The following is a 26953-nucleotide window of genomic DNA, read 5'->3' as shown; positions in this document are numbered from 1 at the left end:
AATTTGATGGCACACATTCCACATCATCCCTTATTTTCAACACTAACCCAAACAGGCTGAAACCAGAACAAACGGCTCTTAGAGAACTGATAAATGAAATACTTGCAGCGTAACAGCGTAGATGTGAACCGGGATTACAAAAAGACCAACAATTTGCCTGTATTCCTATTTGCTCACGGCCCACTGTGGTGCTGCTGGTAAACCTGAACCAAATTGCAGGAAGAATTCAGTGGGTCAGGCAGGATTGGCAAAGACCAAAGGATAGTTGATGTTTCTGGTCGAGAAACTACATCAAGACAAAGTGTAGAAGAGAGATGACCCGTACAAAAGAGAAGTAAGGAAGGCTTATGGCAAAGGTTGGCAGGCAACAGATGCAGCCTGGTGAGGGGGGAGATGATGGGTAGATTGAGCCACAAGCAACACGCAAGATGCAGGAGGAGCTTAGTAGGCCGGGCAGCAACTGTGGGGGGAAGGAAATCATTTATATTTCGGATTGAGGCCCTTTATCTGGACTGTAGAAAATATGGATGGTAGGGGGTGGAGATAACCAGTATCTTTTTTAAAAAAGTGAATGGAAGGAGTGGATCAAGAGCTGATAGGTGATGGGTGAATCCAAGTGAGGGGCATGTGATAGGTAGGTGGGAATAGCACCAATAGCTGGAGGCAACAAAGGGCTGCAGATGTTGGAGTCTGCTGGAAAGGAGGGTGGAGCATGGGAACAGAAGAAGGGATGAAGAGAGCAGATGGGAGTAGTGGGGGTGGGAAAAGTGTAAACTGTGTGTCAGTGCTGGGCAAATGGCTCAGTGAAGAGGTCACCCAGTCTCACTGAGGTAGACCGGGCCACATAAGCGCACGATTCAATAAATGGAGGCGAGGAGGGATATGCATGTGAGTGTCTGCCTCACAAGGGCTGTTTGGACCAACTGCAAGAGGTGTAACAACTGTCCCTACACTCCCTCCTTCAGCATCATCCTAAGATTTATGATCCTTTGAGAGAAAAAAATCCTCTACATCTTTATCTTAAGTGAACAACTCCCTACCCTGAAACTATGCCTTCTAGCTCCAGGTTCCCTTATGAGGGAAACATCCATCAGTAGGGTCCCATCAGAAACTTAATTATTTCAGTAAGTTCATCATTCAGTGAGTGTAGTTCAGTTCTTTGTCATAAGACAATGCCTTCATGTCTGGAAGCAAACTGTGAAACTTCTTTGAATTGCTGCTACAAGTGTAATTCTGAGGAAGTAAGGAGATTGCATACATTTCTTCAGATTTAACTCACCTGCACTGTATAGGTGGTGTAAGAATTCCCTATATTTATTCCTCAATCCTTTTGGAAAAGGGCCACCATTCCTTTGGCCTTCCTAAATATTGGTTGTACCCACATACAAACCTTGGGCTTCATATAGGAAGATACAAAGATCCCCCTCTACTGCAGCCGTTTGTCATCCCTCTCCATTTTGTGACTGAAACAGCAACTGTACATTTCCTTACATATGCTGCTCGACCCACTGAGCTCTTCCAGCAGTTTGTTTGTTGCTTCAAATTCTAGCAACTGCTGTCTTTTGTGTCTCCTTAAGCAGTATTATTTTGTTATGATTGTGCGAGTTGGAGCAGGAGTAGGCCATTCAGTCCCTCAAGCCTGTTCTGATATTTAATAAGATCACGTTTGATATGACTGCATCTTCAACACTGCATACCTGTCTATCTGGCACTTACTTTCATCCCTTGCCTACCTAAGCCTTAACAATATTCAAGGACTCATTCCTTTGCTCTTTAAGGAAGTGAGTTCCAAAAACCCACAACCCTCTGAGATCTTCCTTTCAAAGTGGATAAGCTCCAGTTTCCCGGGCTGTACAATATTTGCACAATTGCTTAACCAATGAGTGGTGGAATCTGTGCAGAGTTTGGGTGGAAGGTGAGGAGAATTAAACTGGATTTGTGAAGGATTTGGGTACTTAACAGCTTGATGATCATCGGTAGGCTAAAGATCCTGCTTCTGTGTTTTATGACTATGACAGTCCCTGGATGTAAATGTTCCTTGTGACAAATTTAACTGTGCATGATGTGCTCTGGACATTTTTTCCCTATGTGAAGGGGACAATCTGAATATCAGTTGATTTTGTAAACAAATTAACGGACGCTCGTGAATAAGCTGCAGAGAAATTTGATTCCAGGGTTCAGATTTCTGTGTAACTGGATGGACTCTTGTCTTAATTCAGGAGGAAAACAAAAACAAACTTGGAATTCCCAGAGGTTAACCACAAGAAATTGAATGCTGACATTAGGTTGTGGGGAAATCATTTGTGGAGAATTGCAGCTTCAATGTTCAAGATTGTTTAATGTAATTTGCAGTACACAAATGTAAAAGAGAATGAAATAATTGTTACTCTGGATCCGATGCTGTATCTCTAAATAAGTAGATAAATAATCACAATACGTTAGAGAACACAATAATGAAAACACAATCAATATACATGCATAAGGTAGCTTATATACATAAATTGATTGTATGTCCATAAAGTGATGCTCGGCACTTGAGTGTCTGTACATAAGGTGCCTCTGACAGGAAATTATAAAGTAGTGGTGTTGGGGGGGGGGCACGGTGTGGATGGGCGGGTTTGTGGGTGGGGTTGTTGATCAGTTATACTGCTTGGGGAAAGTAACTGCTTTGAGTCTGGTGGTCCTGGCATGGATGCCACATAGCCGCCACTCTGATGAGTGTGAGACAAATGGTCCATGAGCAGTGCGGGCGGGATCCTCCATGGTGTTACTGGCCCTTTTCCAGCACCTTTCTGTACTTATGTCCTTGATGGTGGTTAGGCTGGTGCTAGAAATGTGTTGGGCGGTTTTGAATACCCGTTGTCGAGCTGCCTTGTCTGGTCCAGTGCAGTTTCCATATCATGCATGTTATGATGCTTTTTACTGCACATCTGTAGAAGGATGTGAGTATTGATGTCACAGTTCAGCTCTCGTAAGCCTTCTCAGAAAGTAGAGATGTTCTGAGCTGTGCTAATTATGTAGTTGTGTTCTGGGACCATGAGAGGTTTTGTAAGATCTGCACTCCCAGATGCTTTAATCGGTATTCATGGTCAGAGTGCCATGATCAAACTAAAGGGTTGTTTATTGTCTCTGCTCTTTGATCTGCTTGCTCACTTTTGTTACTGGCCTAACCTTGGTTGCCAGGGCAATGTCACTGAGGTGCTTTGCATAATTGCAGTGGAAGCCTATCACATATCTAACTCTAACCTTCCCCCACTCCTCTCTCCTTCTTGCTCCCAGGGACAGCCTGAAGAATGGAAACCTTTAAAAAGTTACTAGTGAAAGATGAGTCACTGGGCTCCCACGGGAGTAGGCGGTTGGTCCTGATTTGTGATTAATGCTAGTCTTTGATTGGCACAAAAGAAACTAACCCATCCAGTTCAACTTGCACAGGTTGACTGAGTTACATTGCAACCTGTCCTGACTTGAGGTGGATCCTGTCTGCTCTTCCAGAGAGTCTGGCTGAATCCTAATAACTTGTGCTTTACTTGTCATGTTTGTCGAAGGCAGGTTAGCTTCTGTATTAACCTCAACCTGGTCAGGAGAGACTCAGAGAAGGAAGTAGAGGGTTGAGCTGGAGAGGGCGGGGGAGTACGTTTTTTCTTTACAAAAAATACCTTTTAAACAGGGAGGTATTGACAACCGGCCACAAAAAAACTTGCCTGCATTTTTACGATGGTGAACACAGCAGGCCAGGCAGCATCTCTAGGAAGAGGTACAGGACTAACTGAAAGAAGAGCTAGTAAGAGATTTGAAAGTGGGAGGGGGAGGGGGAGATCCAAAATGATAGGAGAAGACAGGAGGGGGAGGGATGGAGCCAAGAGCTGGACAGGTGATAGGCAAAAGGGATATGAGAGGATCATGGGACAGGAGGCCCAGGGAGAAAGAAAAGGGGGAGAGTGGAAAAACCCAGAGGATGGGCAAGGAGTATAGTGAGGGGAACAGAGGAAGAAAAAGGAAAGAGAGAAAAAGAATGTATATAAATAAATAACGGATGGGGTACAAGGGGGAGGTGGGGTATTAGCAGAAGTTTGAGAAGTCAGTGTTCATGCCATCAGGTTGGAGGCTACCCAGACGGAATATAAAGTGCTGATCCTTCAACCTGAGTGTGGCTTCATCTTTACAGTAGAGGAGGCTGTGGATAGACATGTCAGAATGGGAATGGGATGTGGAATTAAAATGTGTGGCCACTGGGAGATCCTGCTTTCTCTGGCGGACAGAGCATAGGTGTTCAGTGAAACGATCTCCCAGTCTGCGTCGGGTCTCGCCAATATATAGAAGGCCACATCGGGAGCACTAGACGCAGTATATCACCCCAGCCGACTCACAGGTGAAGTGTCACCTCACCTGGAAGGACTGCCTGGGGCCCTGAATGGTAGTGAGGGAGGAAGTGTAAGGGCATGTGTAGCACTTGTTCCGCTTACAAGGATAAGTGCCAGGAGGGAGATCAGTGGGGAGGGATGGGGAGGACAAATGGACAAGGGAGTTGCGTAGGGAGCGATCTCTCTCCCAGTCTGCGTCGGGTCTCGTCAATATATAGAAGGCCACATCGGGAGCACTGGACGCAGTATATCACCCCAGCCGACTCACAGGTGAAGTGTATGTGTGTTGCTTGAAATTCCAGCATCTGCAGATTTCCTCGTGTTTGCCTTTTTATGATGACAGGTTAAACCTCCACCTTGTATTACTGTGAATTTAGCTGCTGCCGACTGGGGTTCCGAGTGCTCCTGGAACCTGACAGGTCACATGAAACAGGAGTGTTCAGACTCAGATGATTTACAGTCTGCCAGAAGTCAGCTTGGAACCCATATGCCGAATGGCCTTCTCCCTGATAAGAGTCCCCCCGAGGAGGATATCAGACACCCATCTACCACGATGGGCTTCCTGCTTCCCTCCACGCTGCAGACTTGGTGTCTGCTTGCAGGTTCTCCTAAACAGAACGGTAGAGGTGTTTTAATTTGAGGGAAGCTGGAACACCTCCTTTATTTGTCAACCAATCACAGAACATTATAGTTATGGATCCTGCAAACCCGCCTGAGTATAGATGAGCGCTACATAAAGTGCGGTTTAAAAAAAAACTTCGTTGTTACATCATCATGTCAGACCAGCCTCTTAAGATGAACCCCAACTCAATGTTGGTGGTTGTGAACGGTGCATGTGTTTCCACCCATTACGTTACCCTGTGGCTTTCTCAAGCCCTGGGCAGTCTAACACTGATTCGGGTGAGGTCTCCCAGTGATGGATTTAGCACTTACACTTGGCTAGTGGAAAATGTTATGAAGACCCAGTGCTAAATTAATTGTGCCGATTTATTGACTTGCCTCTTTGCTGCTATATTCTCTGCACCTTTTCCAGCAAGAGTGAGAAGCCACTGAACTGTCATCTTGACTTTGCTTCAGATATAAAGGTTAAGGGAGCTTTTCATTGGTGGTCAATTCTAAGTGTGCTATACTATTTCAAGGTCTCGGAATAAATTCAAGTTGTCTCTGGACTTGCTGGTGCTGCTCAAAGGCTTCAATTCTCTGTTCTCTCTCCTCAGCGGACTAAAAATCGAGATGAAGTGGTGGTTTCAAACCTGAAAGTGGGGGATTACACCTTTCAGCTGACTGTCACGGACACAGCTGGTCAGAAGATGACGGACAACGTGACCATAACTGTCCTCTCGCCAGATCAAACAGTGGGTAAGCAAGTTCTCGTGGATCCAACGAGGAGCTAGTTCGACTCTTCCTATGGCCCTTTATTGTACAAACGTTTGTAGAAAAGTGGAGAGTGCTAAACTTGTACGGACACTGGTGAAACCCTAATGGAAGCACTTCGGTTCTAGTTCTGTTTAGAAAAGAGCCACAGAAACATGAGGGGAAAGCTACAAAATTGGGATGAATTTGTGAGTGGTTATTTCCCATTAAAAATGGGTGGCTTTTCCCATTTTGCTCCAAAAAAGGAGAACTGGGAATATGATGACTATTCGAAGGTTAAGTCTAGAACTTGTGAAAGGTGGAAGATGGTCTGGGGGGAATGAGCAGTAGGGCAGGACTGCAAGGTAGAGCCATAGGAGGAACCAGGTGGGGCAGGTCCGTGGGCAGAGCCAGGAGAGGAAGTGGGAAGTGTGCAAGGCCATGGGAGGGAATCAGTGGGAGGCAGGGCTGGGGCTGGGGCCAAGGGAGGAAGTGGGAGCATGGGAGGGATTGGGGAAAGTGACAGGATTATGGGGGGTGAGGCTATGGGAGTGTAGAGGGCAGGGCAATGGGAGGATCTGGGAAGGATGACAGGGCTCTGAAAAAATGGGGGTTGCAAGAAGGGGCACATGGAGTTGGAACAATGTAGAGTGGCGGGCCTCAAGGGTTGTGATAGTGGAAGTGGAGCATTTTACAGCTTAGTGGGGCACTGGGCAGTGGAGGAGACAAGATCAGTGAAGGAGGAGAAAATAATTATACGTTTAATAAATGCAACAGGATATTCAGTAGCAGCTACTATACCCAGAGAAAGAAGAAGTGGGTGAATTCAATACCATTGCTACTTTTAACAGAAGATTAGATAAGCATAGGAGGTTTGAAGCCTTAGAAATATATTTTCAGGATTTTGATAAATGAAGAAGCATGGGTAGAGTATTGACATCCAGCTTGCGTTTCCTGGGTAATATGCCCTGTACCATCGAAACATCTTCTAAGGACTGTGCCGCTGTTCTCTATTGGTCACTTTTGACCTGTGTGTCATTCTCCACCCCACTCCAGAGTACTGCAATGTTCAGCACAAAGTGGGGCCTTGCCGTGGAGCCTTTCCTCGCTGGTATTACGATGCCTACACCAAGTCCTGCAAGAAATTCACTTATGGTGGCTGCAAGGCCAACCAGAACAACTTTGTGAACCAGAAGGAGTGCGAACAGGCCTGTGGTGGGGTCAGAGGTCAGTAATATTGGGAAAGGCTCATGATTCATGTCCAAGAGTGCAATTTTTTTTCAGGAACTTGAATATGTACTAAGGGCTAAATTTGGAATATATTTCCAAAGAAAGGCATTCCCCTGCTAGCAGTCTACCCCCACACCCTGCCAACCTGTACTTGAGCCACAGGACAACATGTACAGTACTATGCAAAAGTTTTAGGCACATATACATAGCTAGGGTGCTTAAGACCTTTGCACTGTACTGTAGTAATTTTATGTGTTGCACTGTACTGTTGCCACAAAAAAAACAAATTTTATGACTTGGAGTGGGAAGGGGTCAGGGAGAGGGCAATCATGATTAGGAAAAGGGGAATGGAGAGGGGAGGGAGCAGGAAGCACCAGAGAGACAAACCAATTGTTTGGGATCAAATTACCTTGCCTGGTGTCCACACCCATGCTATCCCCCTCCCCAGCACTCCTCTGCCACCTGTCCCACAACCCTTCCACGGCTCACCACCTTTGCCATTCTCAACATCCTTTGCTCCCCCCAGATTTACAATTTCACTTTCCACTCCAGGTTTGCAAATACAGGACTGTGCAAAAGTCTAAGGCGCCCTTTTTTATATAGCCATCAAACACTCCCCATGTGACAGGCCTCCCAATCCCGGAATTATTTTCATGAACCTTCTTTGTACCCTCTCCAATGTCAGCACATAGTTTCTCAGATAAGAGTCCCAAATCTGCTCTCAATACTCCAAGTGAGGCCTCATCAGTGTTTTATAAAGCCTCAACGTTATATCCTTGCATTTATATCCTAGTCCTCTCAAAGTGAATGCTAACATTACATTTGCCTTCTGGAAGAGTGTATATATGTTTGTGTGTGTATATATTATAAAAGATTGGAAAATTGGGTGTTAGCTGGCTTCCTGCAATCAGCCTCAAAGATTGGAGGCATCAGCCAGGCTTTTCTGCTCCAACCCTCTCTGAAAAGAGTGTTCTTGTTGCACTTCATATGAGGAAGATTTAGGCTCACAATATGTGGGATTAGTTGACTGATTTTTGGTGTGTGCCTGTGTGTGTGTTCAATACTATCTCCAGCAATCAATCGCAAAAAATTAAGGACCATTTGGAAAAAATATATTGACTGATTAATGGTTGAATCTTATAACTGACCTTCAGTTTTCTTTTAATCACTTAAATTCTGATTTCAAGTGGATCAGCTCACACCAGATACAGGTTAAGTACCAAGAGTGCTTCTGGTCTAAGTCACCTGACAATATGACCATAAGACCTTAAGATCTTATGGTGCAGAATTAGGCCATTTGGCCTATCGAGTCTGCTCCACCATTTCATCGTGGCTGATGCATTTCCCTCTCAGCCCAGTCTCCTGCATTCCCCCCATATCCCTTCATGCCCTGACTAATCAAGAATCTCTCAGCCTCTGCCTTAAATACACCCAATCACTTGGCCTCTATAGCCACCTGTGACAATGACTTCCACAGATTCACTACTCTCTAGCTAAAGAAATTCTTCCTCATCTCCATTCTAAATGGACACCCGTCTATTCTGAGCCTGTGTCCTCTGGTCTTAGACTCCCCCATCATTGGAAATATCCTCTGCATATGCACTCTATCGAGGCCTTTCAACATTTGATAGGTTTCAATGAGATCCTCCCCCTCATTCTTCTGAATTCCAGTAGTTACAGGCTCAGAGCCATCATACACTCCCCGTATGATAAGCTTCTCAATCCCAGAATTATTTTCATGAACCTTCTTTGAACCCTCTCCAGTGTCAGCACATAGTTTCTTAGATAAGGGCTCCAAATCTGCTCACAATACTCCAAGTGAGGCCTCACCAGCGCCTCATAAAGCCAACATTACATCCTTGCTTTTATATTCTAGTTCTCTTGAAATGAGCGCTAACATTACATTTGCCTGCCTCAACACTGACTCAACCTGCAAAATAACCTTTAGGGAGTCCTGCACAAGGACTCCCACCCTTCTGCACCTCAGATTTATGAATTTTCTCTCCACTTAGAAAATAGTCTACACTTCTATTTCTTCTGCCAAGGTCTGTGACAATTAACTTTCTGACATTGTATTCCACCTGCCACTTCTTTGCTCATTCTCCTAATCTGTCTAAGTCCTCCTGTAGCCTCTCTGCTTCCTCAATACTATCTGCCCCACCATGTATCTTCATATCATTTGCAAAATTGGCCACAACACCATCAATTTCATCATCCAAATCATTGACATAAAACGTGAAAAAGTGTTCCTAACTCAGACCCATGTTGAATACCACTAACCACCGGCAGCCAACCAGAAAAGGCTGCCTTTATTCTCATTCTTTGCCTCCTGCCAATCAGCCAATGCTCTATCCATGGTAGTATCTTTCCTATAATACAATGGGGTCTTACCTTGTTAATCAGCTTCATATGCAGCACTTTGTCAAAGACTGTTTGAAAATCCAAGTTAACAACATCCACTGACAACACACATCAAAGTTGCTGCCTGGCCTGCTGCATTCACCAGCAACTTTGATGTGTGTTGCTTGAATTTCCAGCATCTGCAGAATTCCTGTTGTTAACATCCACTGATTCTCCTTTGTCTATCCTACCTGTTATTTCATCAAATAATTCCGATGGGTTTGTCAGGCAAGATTAACCATGCTGACTGTGGCCTATTTTATCACATGCCTCCAAGTACCTCAAAACCCCATCCTTAACAATCAACTCCAACATCTTCCCAACCACTAAGGTCAGGCTAACTGGCCTATAAGTTCCTTTCTTCTGCCTCTCTCCCTTCTTGAAGAGTGGTGTGACATTTGCAATTTTACAGTTCTCTGGAACTGTGCCAGAGTACATTGATTCTTGAAAGATTATTACTAATGCCCCCACAATCTCTTCAGGCAGCTCTTTCAGAACCCTGGAGTGTCGAGCATCTGTATTCGAAATTACTTCTAGAAACTCCAGCCCTTGCTGCTCTACCATCATCCCTGCTAGTGTTCCCTTCCAATCAATTTTGGCCAGCTCTTTCATGCCTCTGTAATTCCCTTTACACCACTCTAATACTGATACCTCTGATTTATCTTCTCCTTCCCAGATTGCAGGGAGAATTCTGTCATACTATGATCAATTTCTCCTAAGGGTTCCTTTACCATAAGCTCTCTAATCAATTGTGGTTAATTGTACCCAATCCAGAAAGGTTAATCCCCTAGCGGGCTCAACCACGAATTGCTCTAAAAAGTCTAATAGGCATTCAACAAATTCCCCTGCTTGGGATCCAGCAGCAACCTGATTTTCCCAGTCTACCTACATATTGAAATTTCCCATGACCATCATAACATTGCCCTTTTGGCATGCATTTTCAACCTTCCATTGTAATTTGTAGACCATATCTTTGCTACTGTTCAGAGGTCTATATATAGCTCCCAACAAGGTCTTTTTACCCTTGCAGCTTCTTAGTTCTACCCACACCGATTCTATACCTGTCAATCAGATGTCACCTCTTTCTAATAATTTGATTTCATTTTTACCAACAGAGTCACGCCATCCCCTCTGACTACCTGCCTGTCCTTTCAATATAATGTGTATTCTTGGATGCTAATCTTCTTTCAGCCACAATTCAGTGATGCCCACAACTTCATACAGGCCAATCTGTAACTGTGCTACAAATTCTACCTTATTCCATATACTGCATGCATTCAAATATAACACCTTCAGTCCTGTATTGACCCTTTTTTGATTTTGTCCTCCATTTTCATTGCAGCTCATCCCACTGACTGCAATTTTGCCCTATCATCAGCCTGTCCTTTCTAGCAGTCTCACTACACACTGCTTCTGTTTGTAAACCAATTACTCCATCTTAGCCCTATCACCCCAGTTCCCATCCCCCTGTCAAATTAGTTTAAACGCTTCCAAACAACCCAAGCAAACCTGTCCATAAGGATATTGGTCCCCTTTGGGCTCAGGTGTAGCCTGGCCCTTTTGTACAGCTCATACCTTCCCCAGAACAGATCCCAATGATGCAGAAATCTGAACCTTTTACCCCCAACATCAGTTGCTCAGCCACGCGGTCACCTGCCAAATTATCCCATTCTTACCCGCACTGGTATGTGGCACAGGCAGCAACCCAGAGATTACTGCCCTGGAGGTCCTGCTTTTCAGCTTTCTGTTTAGGTCCCTGAAATCTTTCTTCAGGACCTCCTCCCTTTTCCTGTCTCTGTCACTGGTGCCAATGTGTACAAAGAGTTCTAGCTGCTCACCTACCCCCTTTAGAATGCTGTGGACCTGATCCGAGACATCCCTGACCCTGGCACCTGGGAGGCAACACACCATCCAGGTATGTCTATTGCATCCACAGAATCTCATTTCTATTCCTCTAACACTGGAGTCTCCTATCACTACTGCAGTCCTCTTCATCTCTCTTCTCTTCTGAGCCACAGCGCCAGACTCAGTGGTAGCTGAGCTCCCCCCTTGTAGGTCATCCTACTCAACAGTATCCAAAGGGGTATACTTCTAATTGGGGGTAATGGCCAAAAGCATAATCTCTACTCGTTGCACCTTTCCCTTCTTTCCCAGACAGTCACCCAGTTACCTGGCCCCTGCAATCTAGGGGTGACTTCCTCCCTATCTGTCATTTCCTCAGTCTCCTGTGTAAGCTGAAGGTTATTGAGCTGCAGCTCCAGTTCCTTACCACATTCTCTGAGAGACTGCAGGTCAGTGCACTTGGTCCAGATGTGGTTATCCAGGGGGCTGGAGGTCTATTATTCTGATTTCACACATGGAACAAAACACAACTCCTGGAGTCATTCAGACTGAATTAATAATGTCCTAACAGATGAGAAATGAAGAATAAAGAAGATGATAAAACCTAACTTGTCCAAGCCTGATGAGCTAAAGCCACTTCAACACTGACCCGCTCACACAATTGCCACTCCAACAAAGGCTGCTCCGCTTGCTCCTGAAGTATTTTTATTCGCCCTTTCTCATGAATTCTTTTCACTGATAGGGCACAGCCCAACTCTGAAAGCTGCTGTAAAGTGCTGCTTTTTTAAATTTTCACCACTGGAATTGCCACTTCTTGTGTTCCTGTTCACTGATTGGGTGCAGTCCAACATGGGAGAGGTTATTGTGACTAGTAGAGAAGTTTCCAACTCTTTGGACGGCCATGGGTATTCTAATGGCTCGATGTTGCAGCAGGTGCTGACTCACAGCTCCAGGGAGCCAAGTTCTTGTAAAATTTGCAGAAATTTTACATTCTCCCCATGCTCCAGTTACTCTCACATCCCAAAAAAGTGCAGGTTGGTAGGTTAGTTGGTTGCTGTAAATTCATGTGTAGGTGAGTGGTAAAATCTGGCGAGAATTGATAGAGAATAGGTTACAGTGAATATTGTGGCTGGGGCAGCAGAAAAGATGGGATTACTCTGAGAGTTGGCAGAGACCTGGCGGTATCCTTTGTCTAAATGAAATGTGGAACTAACCTCCATTCTCTGTCTTTCAGATGATGCCAAGTCTTCACACAGATCAGATCTTCCACGTGAGTATCACTGTTTTTTTGAATTTTCAAGTGCTTCTCAGACTGTAAGAGAACTCACACGTATATATACCGTCATCCTCAAGTGTACTTTAAAGAAAAGTACTTTCAAAATGAATGCACGGAGCAACTTCCCATAAATGCATTGAGACAAATGAAACATTGAAGGTAGATGTCACGGTCAAAGGAACACAATCTATCAGATTTCCACTCCTGGTTTCTGAGATTTATGATTATGAAGACATGTAGTCCTCTTTTATTGTCATCTAGATTTGGGTGCGACTCAACAACTATAGGCAGCTCCAGAAAATAGTCCATGTGTTTTCTGATCTTTTTGGTCCTTTTATGGCAAACGAACTGGGAAACTTGGGCTCTGTGATTTAGAAAGAACATGCCCAAAGTGTGACATTGCATGTGACTCAGTAAACAGGATAGGAAGAGGTGATACTTAAAACTAAATTGGATCAGAATGGCTAGTGGAATACAAACTCATACTGGCAAGAGGTAAATTTAGGATTATGTTATGAACTGTATCAATGCATGGAATACCCTTGCAAATGGTCCAGTGGATGCTTCATTTAAGAAATGGTTGGACGCTGGTGGGTTTTGGAGTGTTTCCTCAGATCAGTAAGCTTAGACTTGAATTATCTTATGATGCCTCTCCAAGGTGAATCAGCCTACAACCAGTCTAAGCACGTGAAGACTAACCTTTTGGATGAGGACCTGGGAGGTGCTTGTCAAACCATACAGTATTTAGAGATTGTGAAATGAGAAGTAATACCGTCAGTCATTGGAGCAGAATTAGGCCATTTGTCCCATTGAGTCTGCTCTACCATTCCATCATGACTGATTTTTTTTTCATCCCTCTCAACTTCTTTCTCCTGCCTGCTCCTTATAACCTTTGACACCCTTACTAATTAAGAACCTATATAAACTTTCACTTTAACTACATTGAATGATTTAGCCTCTACATCGTGGCAATGAATTTCACAGATTCATCAGATTAAAGAGATTCCTCCTCATCACTGTCTTAAGTCGACGTCCTTCTATTCTGAGGCTGTGCCCAGTGGTCCTCGACTCCCCATTATAGGAAACAACCACTCCACATCCGTTCTATCTGGGCCCTTCAATATTCAATACCATTCAATGAGATCCCACTTCATCCTTCTAAGCTCCAGTGACGACAGAACAAGAGACATCAAACACTCATTAGGTGTTAACCCTTTCATTCCTGGGATAATTCTTGTGAATCTTCTCTGAACCCTCTCCAATGCCAGCACATTAATTCTTAGAGCGTCCCAAACTGCTCACAACACTCCAGGTGTGGTCTGACTGTCTTATAAAGCCTCAGCATTACATCATTGCTTTTGTATTCTATTCCTCTCAAAACGAATGCTAACATTGCATTTGCCTTTCTTAACTGCGATTCAAAGTCCAAAGTAAATCTATTATCATAGTGTATATATGTCACTATATGCTACCCTGACATTCATTTTCTTGTGGGCATTCACAGTAGATACAAAGAAATGTAATATAATCAATGAAAAACCACACAAGACAAAGACAGACAAGCAACCAATGTGCAAAATTTAACAAACTATGAAGTGCAAAAAAAGAAAATAATAATAATAATTAGTAAGCAATAAATATCAAGAACTTGGGTTGTAGAGTCCTTAAAAGTGAGTCCACAGATTGTGAAATCAGTTCAGTGTTGGGGTGAGTGAAGTTAATTCCTCTGGTTCAAGAGCCTGATGTTTGAGGGCTAATAACTGTTCCTGAACCTGGTGGTGTGGGACCTGAGGCTCCTGTACCTCCTTCCTGATGGCGGCAGTGAGAAGAGAGCATGTCCAGATGGTGGGGGTCCTTGATGATGGATGCTGCTCTCCTGCGACTGCTCTTCTTGTGAATATACTCAATGGTGGGGGGAAGGTTTCACCGGAGATGGACTGGGCTGTATCCACTACTTTTTGTATGTTTTTCTGTTTAGAGGGAATTGGTGTTTTTGTACCACACCATGATTTAGCCATTCTGTATATTCTCCATTGTGGATCTATAAAAGTTTTAGATGACATGCTGAATTTGTGCAAACTTCCAAGAAAGTAGAGGTGATACTGTGCCTTCTTTGTACTGATAGTTATGTGCTGAGTTCAAGCAGATCCTCTGAAAAAACTAACACGGAGGACATTAAAGTTGCTGGCCCTCTCCACTCCTTATCCCCTGATGAGGACTGGCTCATAGACCTCCAGTTTCTTCCTCCTCCTCCAACTCAATAATCAACTCTTTGGTCTTGCTGACATTGAGTAAGAGGTTGTTATTGTGAACTGTTCAGCCAGATTTTCAATATGCTGAATCTTCACCACCTTTGATTCAGCCCACAACTGTGGTGTCATCAGCAAACTTAAATATAACATTGCAACTGAACTTAACAGTACTAGACTCAGCCTGCAAGTTAACCTATAGGGACTCCTGCATGAGGACACCAAGTCCCTTTGCACCTCTTATTTTTGTATTTTCTCTCTGTTTAGAAAATATTTTATGCTTTTATTCCTTCTACCAAATTGCATGACTACACACTTTCCTACACTATATTCCATCTGCTACTTCTTTGCCAATTCCCCTCATCTTTCCACATCCTTTTGCAGACTCCCTGCTTTCTCAACACAGCCTGCCCCTCCACCTATCTTTGTATCTTCTGGAAACTTGGTCACAAAGCCATCAATTCTGTCATCCAAACCATTAACATATAACAAAAGAAGCAGTCCCATCACTGACCCCTGTGGAACATCAATACACAATGGCAGCCAACCAAAAAACTGCCCTTTATTCTCATTCTTTGCTTCCCGCCAGTGGGACAATCTTGTATGCATGCTTGTATCTTTCCTGTAATACCATGGGCTCTTGTTTAGCTGCCTCATATGTGGTACTTTGTCAAAGGCCTTCTGAATATTCAAGTAAACAACATCCACTGACATTCCTTTCTTTATCCAGATTGGTCAGGCAAGATTTCCCCTTAAGGAAACCATGCTGACTTTGGCCTATTTTATCATGTGCCTCCAAGTATTCTGAAACCTCATCCTTATTAATGGACTCCAACTCTTCCCAACCACTGAAGTCAGACTAATTGGCCTATCATTTCTTTTATTTTGCCTCTCTCCCTCCCTCCTTAAAGAGTGGAGTGACCTTTGCAATTTTCCAGTCCTCTGGAAACGTTCCAGAATCTAGTGATTCTTGAAGGACCACTACTAATGCCTCCATATTTTCTTTGGCTACCTCTCTCGGAACCCTGGGTTGGCATCAATCTGATCCAGGTGACTTATCTACCTTCACACCTTCCAGCTTCCCAAGCACCTTCTCCTTAGTAATAACTCGCTTCTCCTCCTGACAGTGTTGAATTGCTGACATATTGCTGGTGTCTTCCACAGTGAAGGCTGATGCAAAATACCTCACAAGATCACAAGACAAAGGAGCAGAAGTAGGCCATTCGGTCCATCGAGCCTGCTCCGCCACTCTACCATGAGCTAAACTGTTCTCCCATCTAGTTCCAATTTCCGGCTTTTTCTCCATATCACTTGATACCCTGACTAATTAGATACCTATCAATCTCCTCCTTAAACACCCTCAATGATCAGGCCTCCACATCCATATGTGGCAACGAATTCCATAAATCCACGGCCCTCTGGCTAAAAAAATTTCTCCTCATCTCTGTTTTAAATGGGTACCCTCTAATTCTAAGACTGTGGCCTCTTGTCGTGGACTCACCCACCAAGGGAAACAGCCTTTCCACATCTACTCTGTCCAACCTTTTCAACATTCGAAATGTTTCTATGAGATCCCCTCTCATTCTTCTATACTCTAATGAATACAGTTCAAGAACCAACAAACGCTCCTCATATGTTAGCCCCTGCATTCCAGGAATCATCCTCGTAAATCTTCTCTGAACCCTCGCCAACATCAGTACATCCCTTCTAAGATAGGGAGCCCAAAACTGCACACAGTATTCCAAATGAGGTCTCACCAGTGCCCCATAAAGCCTCATCAACACCTCCTTACACTATTCCTCTTGAATTGAATGCCAACATAGCATTCGCTTTCCTTACTGCCAATCCAACCTAGCGGTTAACCTTTAGGGTATCCTGCACGAGGACCCCCAAGTCCCTTTGCACTTCCGATTTTTGAATTGTCTCCCCACCTAAGTAATAATCTGCGCGATTATTTCTTCCAAAATGTACAACCGTACATTTCTCAACATTGTATCTCATCTGCCATTTCTTTGACCACTCTCCTAAACTGACCAAGTCTCTCTGCAACCTTTGTGTTTCTTCAACACTTCCTGCTCCTCCACATCTTGGTGTCATCCGCAGACTTAACCACAAAACCATTTAATCCATAATCTAAATCATCGATATACATTGTAAAAAGAAGCGGCCCCAACACCGACCCCTGCGGAGCACCACTAGCAACCGGCAACCAATCGGAATAGGATCCCTTTATTCCTACCCTTTGCTTTCGGCCTATCAGCCAATGCTCCACCCATTCCAATATCTTTCCTGTAATTCCATGGCCTCTCATCTTATTAAGCAGCCTCTTATGCGGCACCTTATCGAAGGCCTTTTGAATATCCAAATACACAACATCCGCAGCCTCTCCCTTGTCAATCTTATTTGAGATTACCTCAAAAAATTCCAATAGGTTGGTGAGGCAGGATCTTCCCTTCATGAAACCATGCTGGCTTGGGCCTATCTTGTCATGCACCTCAAAGTATTTCATAACCTCGTACTTGAGGATCGATTCCAATAACTTTCCAACTACCGATGTCAAACTAATAGGTCTGTAATTTTCTTTTTGCTGCCTCCCTCTTTTCTTAAACAGTGAAACTACATTTGCGACCTTTCAGTCCTCCGGAACCATGCCAGAGTCTATTGATTCCTGGAAGATCATTTCCAATGCCTCCACAAACTCCAAAGCCTTCAGAACCCGTGGGTGCACCTCATCTGGTCTGGGAGACTTATCTATTCTCAGTCCATTTAGCTTCCCAAACACTTTCTCTCTAGTAATCTTGACTGTACCTAATTCTATTCCCTGAGACCTCTGGCTATCAGGTATGTTGCTAATGTCTTCCACTGTGAAGACTGACGCAAAATACTCATTTAGTTCCACTGCCATCTCTTTGTCACCCATTATAATTTTCCAGCATCATTTTCAATCGGTCCTATATCTACCCGTGTCACTCTTTTATTCTTCATATATTTAAAAAAAACTCCTAGTATCCTTTTTTATGTTAATTGCCAACTTCCTTTCATAATTCATCTTTTCTTTCCTAATGTCTTTCTTAGTTTCCTTCTGTAAGTTTTTAAAAGTCGTCCAGTCCTCAGTTTTCCCACTAATTTTTGCTTCCTTGTATGCCATCTCTTTTGCTTTTATTTTAGCCTTAACTTCTCTCGTTAGCCACATTTGTGCCATTTTTCCACTCATGATTTTCTTTTTTCTTGGAATATATTTTTCCTGCACTTTCCTTATTTCTTGTAGGAATTTCATCCAATTCTGCTGTACCGTCCCTCCATCTAGCTTAGTTCTCCAATCGACTTGGGCCAGTTCCTCTCTCATACCACTGTAATTTCCTTTGTTCCACTGAAATATCGATAGACCTAATACCAGCTTCTCCTTTTCAAATTTGAAACTGAACTCAATCATATTATGATCACTTCTTCCAAGGGGTTCCATTACCTCCAGCTCCCTAATCGCCTCAGGTTCATTACACAGCACCCAATCCAAAACAGCTGATCTCCTGGTGGGCTTATGGACAAGCTGCTCCAAAAAGCCATCCCATAGGCATTCTACAAACTCCCTCTCCTGAGATTCAGTACCTTCCTGACTTTCCCAATCCACTTTCATATTAAAATCCCCCATAATTAGCTTGACATTTTCCTTCTGACATGCTTTTTCTATTTCCAGCTGTAACTTGTAGTCCACATCCCAGCTGCTGTTTGGAGGCCTGTATATAACTGCTATTAGTGTCTTTTTACCTTGCCATTTCTTAACTAGACCCATAAGGATTCTACCTCTTCTGATCCTTTGATGATCCTATGATCCTTCTGAATTCCTTCTTTCTAGTGATTTGATATTGTTGCTTACCATCAGGGCCACACCACCCCCTTTACCTATCTTCCTATCTTTCCTATACACTATGTATCCTTGGGCATTCAGCTCCCAATCACATCCATCATTTAGCCATGACTTGGTGATGGCCACAATGTCATATCTTTTAACTTGTAGCTGTACAACAAGTCATCCACTTTATTTCTAATGCTGCACGTACAGTACATTTAGATCAGTATCTGTTACCGATTTTGCTATATTTCTATCGCACACCAAATCATTCTGTCTATTTACCTGCCTGTCCTTCTTGCCATCTTTGCTGCACAGTATCTTTGACTTATTTCTAGTCTCCTCTTCCTCGACCCTAACACCCTGGTTTCCTTCCCCTTGCCAATTTAGATTAAACCCTCCCTAATAGCTATTTTAAACAATCCCGCCAGGATATTAGTACCCTTTGAGTTTAGGTGTAACCCATTGTTTTTCTATAAGTCATACTTCCCCCAAAATAGATCCCAATGATCCAAGAATTTGAAGCCCTGCCCCCTGTACCAGTTACTTAGCAACACATTCATCTGCTTAACTCTGCTATTCTTACCATCATTAGCGCGTGGCTCAGGCAGTAATCCTGAGATTATTACTCTGGAGGTCCGGCTTTTCAATTTTCTTCCTAGCTCCCAGTAATCTTCCTTCAGGACCTCCTCTCTTTTTCTGTCTATGTCATTGGTACCAACATGTACCAAGACTTCTGACTGCTCGCCCTCTCTCCTCAGAATACTCTGGACCCGATCTGAGACATCCCGTACCCTGGCACCAGGGAGGCAACACACAATCCGGGTATCCTTGTTTGGCTCACAGAATATCTTGTCTGTTCCCCTCACTATGGAATCCCCTATAAGTACTGCATTTCTCCTTGCTCTCTTGATCATGGCACTGGGCAGAATGCCAGAGTCCCGTTTGCTATGGTCTTCCTCTGTCAGGTCAACCTCTCCAACAGTATCTAAAATGATATATCGATTTCTTCTACTTTAGTTTGTTTGCCTTTTTTTTTTTGTCCCCCATTCCTACCTCGCCAACATCATTTTCCAGTGGTCCAATATCTACTCTCACCTCTCTTATTCTTTATATACATAAAATAACTTTTTGTATCTACTTTTATATTATCGGCTAGCTTACCTTCATATTTCAGCTTGTTGCTTGTTTAGTTGCCTTTTGTTGTTTTTTTTAAAGTTTCCCAATCCTCTAACTTCCTGCTGACTTTTGCTGTATTATATACCTTCTCTTTAGCTTTTATGCATTCCCTTGTCAGCCATGGTTGCCTCATCCTCCCTCTGGGATGTATTTATCCTGCACCTTCCAAATTGCTCCCAGAAACTCCAGCCATTGCTGTTCTGCTGTCAACCACAAGAGTAAAGATAAAAATAAGAGCAGAATAAAAACATTTTGCCTTTAAACGTACTTTGGCTTGGATTTTTCTGTTAATCCTAGCCACTCATGAGTTAGCCTTTTCTCCCTGTGGCCACCTGGGTTTCCTCTGGGTTCGTCGATCTTCACAATGGAAGGCCCCAGTCGTATGCCACAAATTCAAGAGGATCGAAGGGCAGGATTGAGTGTAGCTGCTGTTACTAAGGAGAAGTTGCTTGGAAAGCTGAAAGGTCTGAAGGTAAGCAAGTCACCTGTTAGTCTGACTTTATTGGTTGCTGAGAGGTTGGAGTCTGTTATTAAGGATGAGGTTTTGGGGTTCTTGGAGGCACATATTAAAATAGGCCAAATTCAATACAGTTTCCTTATGGGGAATCTTGCCTGACAAATCTATTGGAAGTCTTTGGGGAAATAACAGGCAGGGTAGACGAAGGAGAATCGGGTGGATGTTGTTTACTTGAATTTTCAGAAGGCCTTGACAAGGTGCCACACGTGAGGCTGCTTGACAAGATGAGAGTCCCTGGTATACAGGAAGTATACCAGTATCAATAGAAGTTTGGCTGACTGACAGGAGGCAAGGACTGGGAATAAAGGGCACTTTCTGGTTGGCTGCCAGTGTCTAGTGGAGTTCCACAGGTTTAAGTGTTGGGACCTCTTCTTTTCACTTAATATGCTAATTGATGGCTCTGTGGCCATGTCTGCAGAATAAGCAGTGGGGCAAGTAGTGTTGAAGAACCAAGGAGGATGCAGAAGAACTTAGTCAGATTGGGAGAATGGGCAAAGAAGTGGCAGATGGAATAACATCTAAGGAAGTGTATGGTGTTGCACTTTGGTAGAAGGATGTAAGGTGTGGGCAGTTTTCTAAGTGGGGAGAAAATTCAAAAATCAGAGGTGCAAAAGGACCTGAGTCCTTGTGCAGGATTTCTTGAAGGTCAACTTGCAGGTTGAGTTGGTGGTAAAGAAGGCAAATACAACATTGGTATTCATTTCGAGAGGACTAGAATATAAGAGCAAGGATGTCACGCTGAGGCTTTATAGGGCATTAGTCAGACCGCACTTGGAGTATTGTGAGCTGTTTTAGGCTCCTTATCTAAGAAAAGATGTGCTGGCATGGAGAGGGTCCAGAAGAAGTTCATTAGAATGATTCTGGGAATGGAAGAGTTAACATCTGAGGACCATTTGATAGCCCTGGGCCTGTACTCACTAGAGTTTAGAAGGTAGAGGGGGGGAGGGGTCTCATTGAAACCCATTGAATATTGAAATACCTAGATGGAGTGTATGTGAAGAATGAGTTTCCTCCAGTGGGGAGGCCTAGGATTCAGTATAACCTCTGAATAGAGGGAGGTCCATTTAGAACAGAGGTGAGGAGGAATTTCTTTAGCTAGAGGGCAGTGAATCTGAGGAATTCATTGTCACAGATGTCTATGGAGGCCAAGTCATTGAGTACATTTAAAGCGGAGGTTGATGAGTTCCTGATTAGTCAAGGTGTCAAAGGTTATGGGCAGAGGGCAGGAGAATGGGGTTGAGGGAGAAAATAAATCAGCCATGATGGAATAGTGGAGGAGACTCGATGAGCCGAATGGCCTAATCCTGCTCCTATGATCTTACAGTATTTCTCTTTGACTCCATAAACACTTGTCTATTAAATACCAGAGACTTGTGCAAATGTAGTCTCGCACAGTTGTGTCTGTCACTATATTCCTTCATTGGAGATTTCATGCGTCTAATGGCAGAGTTCAATCTTGCAGAGATTGTCTGCCAATGAGTTCCAGAACCCTGTGCCCAGGATCTGAAGCCCCATTGGGACTTCAGGGCTGTAAGGAAGAAGAGTGAGGATTATAAGTTCTGTCTTTTAAATTATTGAAGAATTTCTGTATTTTCAGCTGATTTTATTTGTTCACGTTATTATTAATGCCTTTTATCACTGGTGTTGAGAGTGCTTTAGCTCCTCCACTGCGTAAGCTTGGGAATGAAGTGATGGTGCTGTAGGCCCTTCGCCAGCAAGATCTACCAGGCACGGGTTTGATAAGTTTGTGACTGACAGTGATCAATGTGCTGGGGTTCCTCTGCACAATTCTGTCGTTCAAATCCTTAACCATTTCCTCCTGACCTCTGTTCACTTGCCCCTCACCCCACAGGCTGCACCAAAGAATGCACTGAGCAGCAGTTTAAGTGCGCAGACAACTGTTGCATTGATCGTAACCTGGAGTGCGATGGAACTTCCCAATGCAGAGATAGCTCAGATGAATCTGGCTGTGAACACAGTGAGTACTGCTTGCTCAAAGGTTCATTTATTATCGGAGTATGTATGCAGGATACAACTCTGAGATTCTCCTTTTTCAACCTTTGTGCAAATAGCCGAGGGTGTGGAGGACTCTTCTATCTCCTGTTGAATACTCTGCTCTTTCGCAGTCACAGAATGAAGCCACTAGCCTCCTTTCCACTCTGTTAATTTCCACCTGTCTCCCTAAAGCATCTCAAATTGCCAAGGAAGACCATTCATATGTGCAAAAATTCTGACAGCTTTTTGAAAGAACTTTCCAGTCAGTCACATACTCTGTAATCTCCTGTAGACTTTCCTGTTGGATATTCATCCACTGCCATTTTCAAAGCTGCTGCGGATGGATTGTGCTTCTACCTCTTGTTTTTGATGGGACATTCTGTGTCCTTGCCTCTCTCCTGTAACAAGAAAGGATGGGGCTCTCCTAGGGAAGAATTCTGGACTGAGTGTGTAACGGCGCATCCAATGGAGACTGAAGAGCTAGTAGGGAGGAGCACAGCAGAAGATGCAAAAAACTTTTCCCCTGAGAAAATATTACAGTGTCACAACAGAAGGGGCAGGACCGCAGTGAAATCCATAGAAGATATAATAAGATTTACCCCTAAGATGAGCATAATAATTGTTCTGATTGCCATGAGAAACTATTCAGTGTGCTAAGGCAAGAATTCTCCCCTTTGCTGTAATGACTTTATGAATGATTAGAGTGGTTAAATAAGTTGAAAATTCCTGGGAATTGCTCTTAGTGGCACTGTTTGAGACTAAGAGGTTTAATTATATTTTCTCATTCCTGGGGAATGAGACAACACTGGGGAATGTTCAAACCAGTGACTTTGCAGTTATTGTCAAAGAGTTGAATCATTAGAATTGCTTCAGCTCTACCCATGATATCAAAAGAGATCACTGGTGATCAGAAAACTGGAGAATAATTAATGCAAAGTAGTGACTAATGCTCAGCAAGGGCTCAGATGGGGAAAGTGCTTCGCAATCAGTATTTACACCTCCATTTGCAGCTAAGTATACAAAACTCTACTTCATAGTGTACCATTGTAACGTTCCCAACAAAGTAATTCCAGTTCAATTCAAATCAGGGAGTGCTGAGAATCGAGGAGGAGTTGAGGCCATGCAAGGTGGAAAATGCGTGTTCCTCTATCTCCCACAGATTGGACCACTTTGTTCCAGGTGTGAATACACGATTTAAGTGTGGGATCTCAATGTGTTGGAACTCGCAAGTGATGCATATTTTATAGGAGAAGCTCAGAAATTATACAGTGAGTTTGATAAGCTGCAAGTGGGGGATACATTGCCCTCCATTTATTTGGCACCTTTCTTGACCATAAGACTGCGAAAGGAGCTCTACAGCTAATAAGGTGTACCATAGGGTGTCATTGTAAATTGTCCAGTGATTAGGCTTGGATTAAATTGGGGGCTTGTCAGGTGTTGCAACTCAAAGGACCTAATCCACACTGTTTGTCAATAAAAAATAAATAAAGTGTTTTAGATTTGCTTAGCTGCATGTGATGTAGTGTTGGTAAACTACAAGAAACTAAATAATTTGTTCCCCTGATTCCGGTGGAAGGATAGATTTTGTCAACATACCAAAAGAACTTCTGTGCTCGTCCTTAAGGTAATTTTGTGTGTATTTTTTAAGTCAACAGGCAAATGGGACCCATGTTTAACATCTTACCTGAAAGTTGTCATCCAAAAATGTTGAGATCCTCCAGTGCTGCACTGGGAGTTCCACTTCTGATCTTATGGTCCTGGAATAAACTTGAACCTGCAGCCATTTGATTGAAGTGCTCTACTAAGTAGGACCTGACAGCAGCAGCTGATTTTCAACACAGGCAAATGTATATAAACAAGGAACTGGAAAGAATAGGAGCATTGTAGGATTTGAGGATGTTCGGGTAGTCAACAATGGTACTAAGGTAAGAGAAGATAAATCGGGAAGACCTCCAGAAGTCAATTAGTGTAGCTAATAAATATTTTGCAACATGACTGAAGCAAAGAAACATAAATTGGAAGCCACTGTAATCTTTAGCCATCTGGGCTAATGATCACAAGCAAGTGAGAGAGATTCAAACCTTGGATGTCATGTTGTAGAATGGGTCTAGAAGTAGTGATTCCGGCTGCAATTAACTTCATTGCCAGAAATGGAAATGACAGGTTGTTACCATCCCGGGATAGTTGAACATAGCATGTGGATGTAGGGTTTGTGACAAACACTGGGCATTGCCTCATTCCACAAGAGATTTCTCAAGAATAGGCTGTGTGTTTCATTTTGGACTCTGCCAGAATGTGAAAACTATCCCATTGGTTCTGAACTTGTTTCCAACTCCTTCCCACTGTGAATTTTCTACATCCGTATCTCCCCACCCAGCTTTTCGGCTTTCTGCCTCAGTAAATTTGCTGCAATTTGGATCAGTGGTGGATTTTACTGGTGTCTTTTGACTTCCTTCCTCTTGGTGCTTCTCCATGGTTTATCGTGGAGAGAGGGTTAATGAAATTTATTGTAACCTGCTTTAATTTTTCTTTTCTTTTCCAGTAAGAGACCGATTCAATAGGCTGTTGGACATAGACATCCCTAAAGAGAAAGGTAATTTTTTTCACAAACCTAAGTTAAACCCCCTGGTGCTAGTCAGATAGCCAAGTCCGTCAAATCTAGAGAAATATATTACTGAGTATGTTTCCACGTTCTATTGCATGATGATGATTTCAATGAAATGTATGAGAGGTAGGAATTACACCATGTTCAATTCAATTCTGAATCCAATGTTAGATTTTTGGGGTGGGGCAGACAGGGGATGTGAGGTTAGTGGGGACAGGTGAGAGAAGGTGATAAGTGACATAATATTTTGGATCTCTTTCTGGTCTGTTTCACATTAACCTATTGGAGTTACATCAAAAAGTGCTGGCAGAACTCAGCAGGTCAGGCAGCATCTACAAAGGGAAATAGTTGATCTGGATAGGAATAAAAAAAAAGAGGAGGTAGCCAGTATAAAAGGGGGGGGGGTGATGGGCAGATATTTGGGGTGGTGGGGGGAGGGAGTGGAAAGTGGCAATGATGTCAGAATCTGGGCGGAGATAGGTGGAAATGACAAAAGGCAGAAGATGAAAGAATCTGATAGAAGAGCATGGAATAAGGTGCGGGAGGTCGGGAGTGAAACTGGGGGGAGGAATATGTGGGTGATGGGCAGATAGGGAGGGTCAGCAAGGGGAAAAGAGATACAGCACTGGGGCCTTCCTCTGCCTATCACCCCTTCACCTTGATCCACCTATATCACCTGACAGCTGTTACTTCACTATTTCCCTCCATCTTTTTATACTGGCAATCTCTCCCATTTCTTCTAAGTAGAGATGAAAGGTTTCAACCTGCAAATTCAACTGTCCATTTTCCTCCACAGATGCTGCCTGACCTGCTGAGTCCCTCCAGCACCTTTTGTGTTGCTGCAGATTCCAGCACTTGTAGCCTTTCATATCTCCTTCTCTTGGAGCCGCTGCTTTTAACTTTTATAAAGGGACACGCATGGTCCTGAAGCAAAGGTGTGATGCTAAGCCTTTGCAGAATTGTGTCCAATTCTGGATTTTGCAATTTAGGGAAGATGTTCAGGTCGTGGAAGTGATGAAGAGAAACTTTACCAGAATGCATTATAGAATGAGAATCTCCAGTTATGAGAGAAACTGGGGTTGATCTTCTCAGAGCAGAGAAAGCTAAGCAGCTGATTTATTGAGTTCTTCGAGATGTTTGCAGAGAATGAATGGAGAAAATTTGTTCACACAAGCAGAGGAATGAAGTGAGTTAGTTAATTGTGAGTAATCACAATGCACTGAATAATTGTCTAAGGAACATAGAACAAAGAGCAGTACATCTCAGGAATAGGCTCTTTAGCCTACAATATCTCTGCTGAGCTGATGCCAACTTAAACTAATCTCTTCTGCCTGCACATGATCGATATTCCTCCGTTCCTTGCATATTCATGTGCCCTTCTAAAAGCCTCATGAACACCACTATTCTATCTGCTTCCACTACCACCCTAGGCAGTGAGTTTCATGCACCTATCACACTGTGGGGGGAGAAAAACGTCCCACACATCTCCCTTAAACTTTTTCAAAGGTACATTTAATGTCAGAGAAATGTATACAATATACATCTTGAAATTCTTTTTCTTTGCAACCATCCATGAAAACAGAGGAGTGCCCCAAAGAATGAATGAAAGTTAAATATTAGAACCCCAAAGCTGCCCCCAGCTCTCCTCCCTCTCACACATAATCATCAGCAAAAAAAAAGCATCAGCGCCCCCCACCGAGCACTCAAGCGTGCAGCAAAGCATCAATAAAGACACAGACTTGCAGTACCCCAAAGACTACTCGTTCACCCAGTAATTCGACGTACCACAGGCTCTCCCTCTCTCCCTAATAAAGGGAAAGAAGAGTCTTCATTTCACAGCCAGAGGGGAGACAAACAACTTGCTGGTTTATGATCTTGAAAGTCTGTTGCGTTGCTTTCTCCGAACACTGTGCCCAAAGAATTCGGGTCTCTGGGCACGCAGCCAGAGATCTTCTGTCTCGCACGACACACCGATTTCCTGCAGAGGCACCAACCTCGAGCCCACACCAAGCCATACACTAAGGATATCACTGTTTGAATGCCGCACAGGTTCTGGCCAAGAAGGACATTGTTCTTAATGTAGACAGGGATGCAGCGCA

At 43.5% G+C, this 26953-nt stretch overlaps 1 protein-coding gene across 1 annotated transcript in view; it reads left to right on the top strand.

Annotated features, from left to right (window-relative positions):
* Positions 1–26953, top strand: part of LOC140201411 (kunitz-type protease inhibitor 1-like) — an 81518-nt gene that overhangs the window by 42979 nt on the left and 11586 nt on the right. The window contains exons 4-8 of the mRNA XM_072265479.1: positions 5579–5720; positions 6771–6941; positions 12421–12456; positions 22107–22232; positions 24792–24842. Coding sequence (XP_072121580.1) covers positions 5579–5720; positions 6771–6941; positions 12421–12456; positions 22107–22232; positions 24792–24842 — 526 coding nt within the window. The remainder of the gene's footprint in view (positions 1–5578; positions 5721–6770; positions 6942–12420; positions 12457–22106; positions 22233–24791; positions 24843–26953) is intronic.

This window comes from Mobula birostris, chromosome 1 (genome assembly GCF_030028105.1).
Source record: "Mobula birostris isolate sMobBir1 chromosome 1, sMobBir1.hap1, whole genome shotgun sequence".
NCBI lineage: Eukaryota > Metazoa > Chordata > Chondrichthyes > Myliobatiformes > Myliobatidae > Mobula > Mobula birostris.
This window is presented reverse-complemented; position numbering and strand designations above follow the sequence as displayed.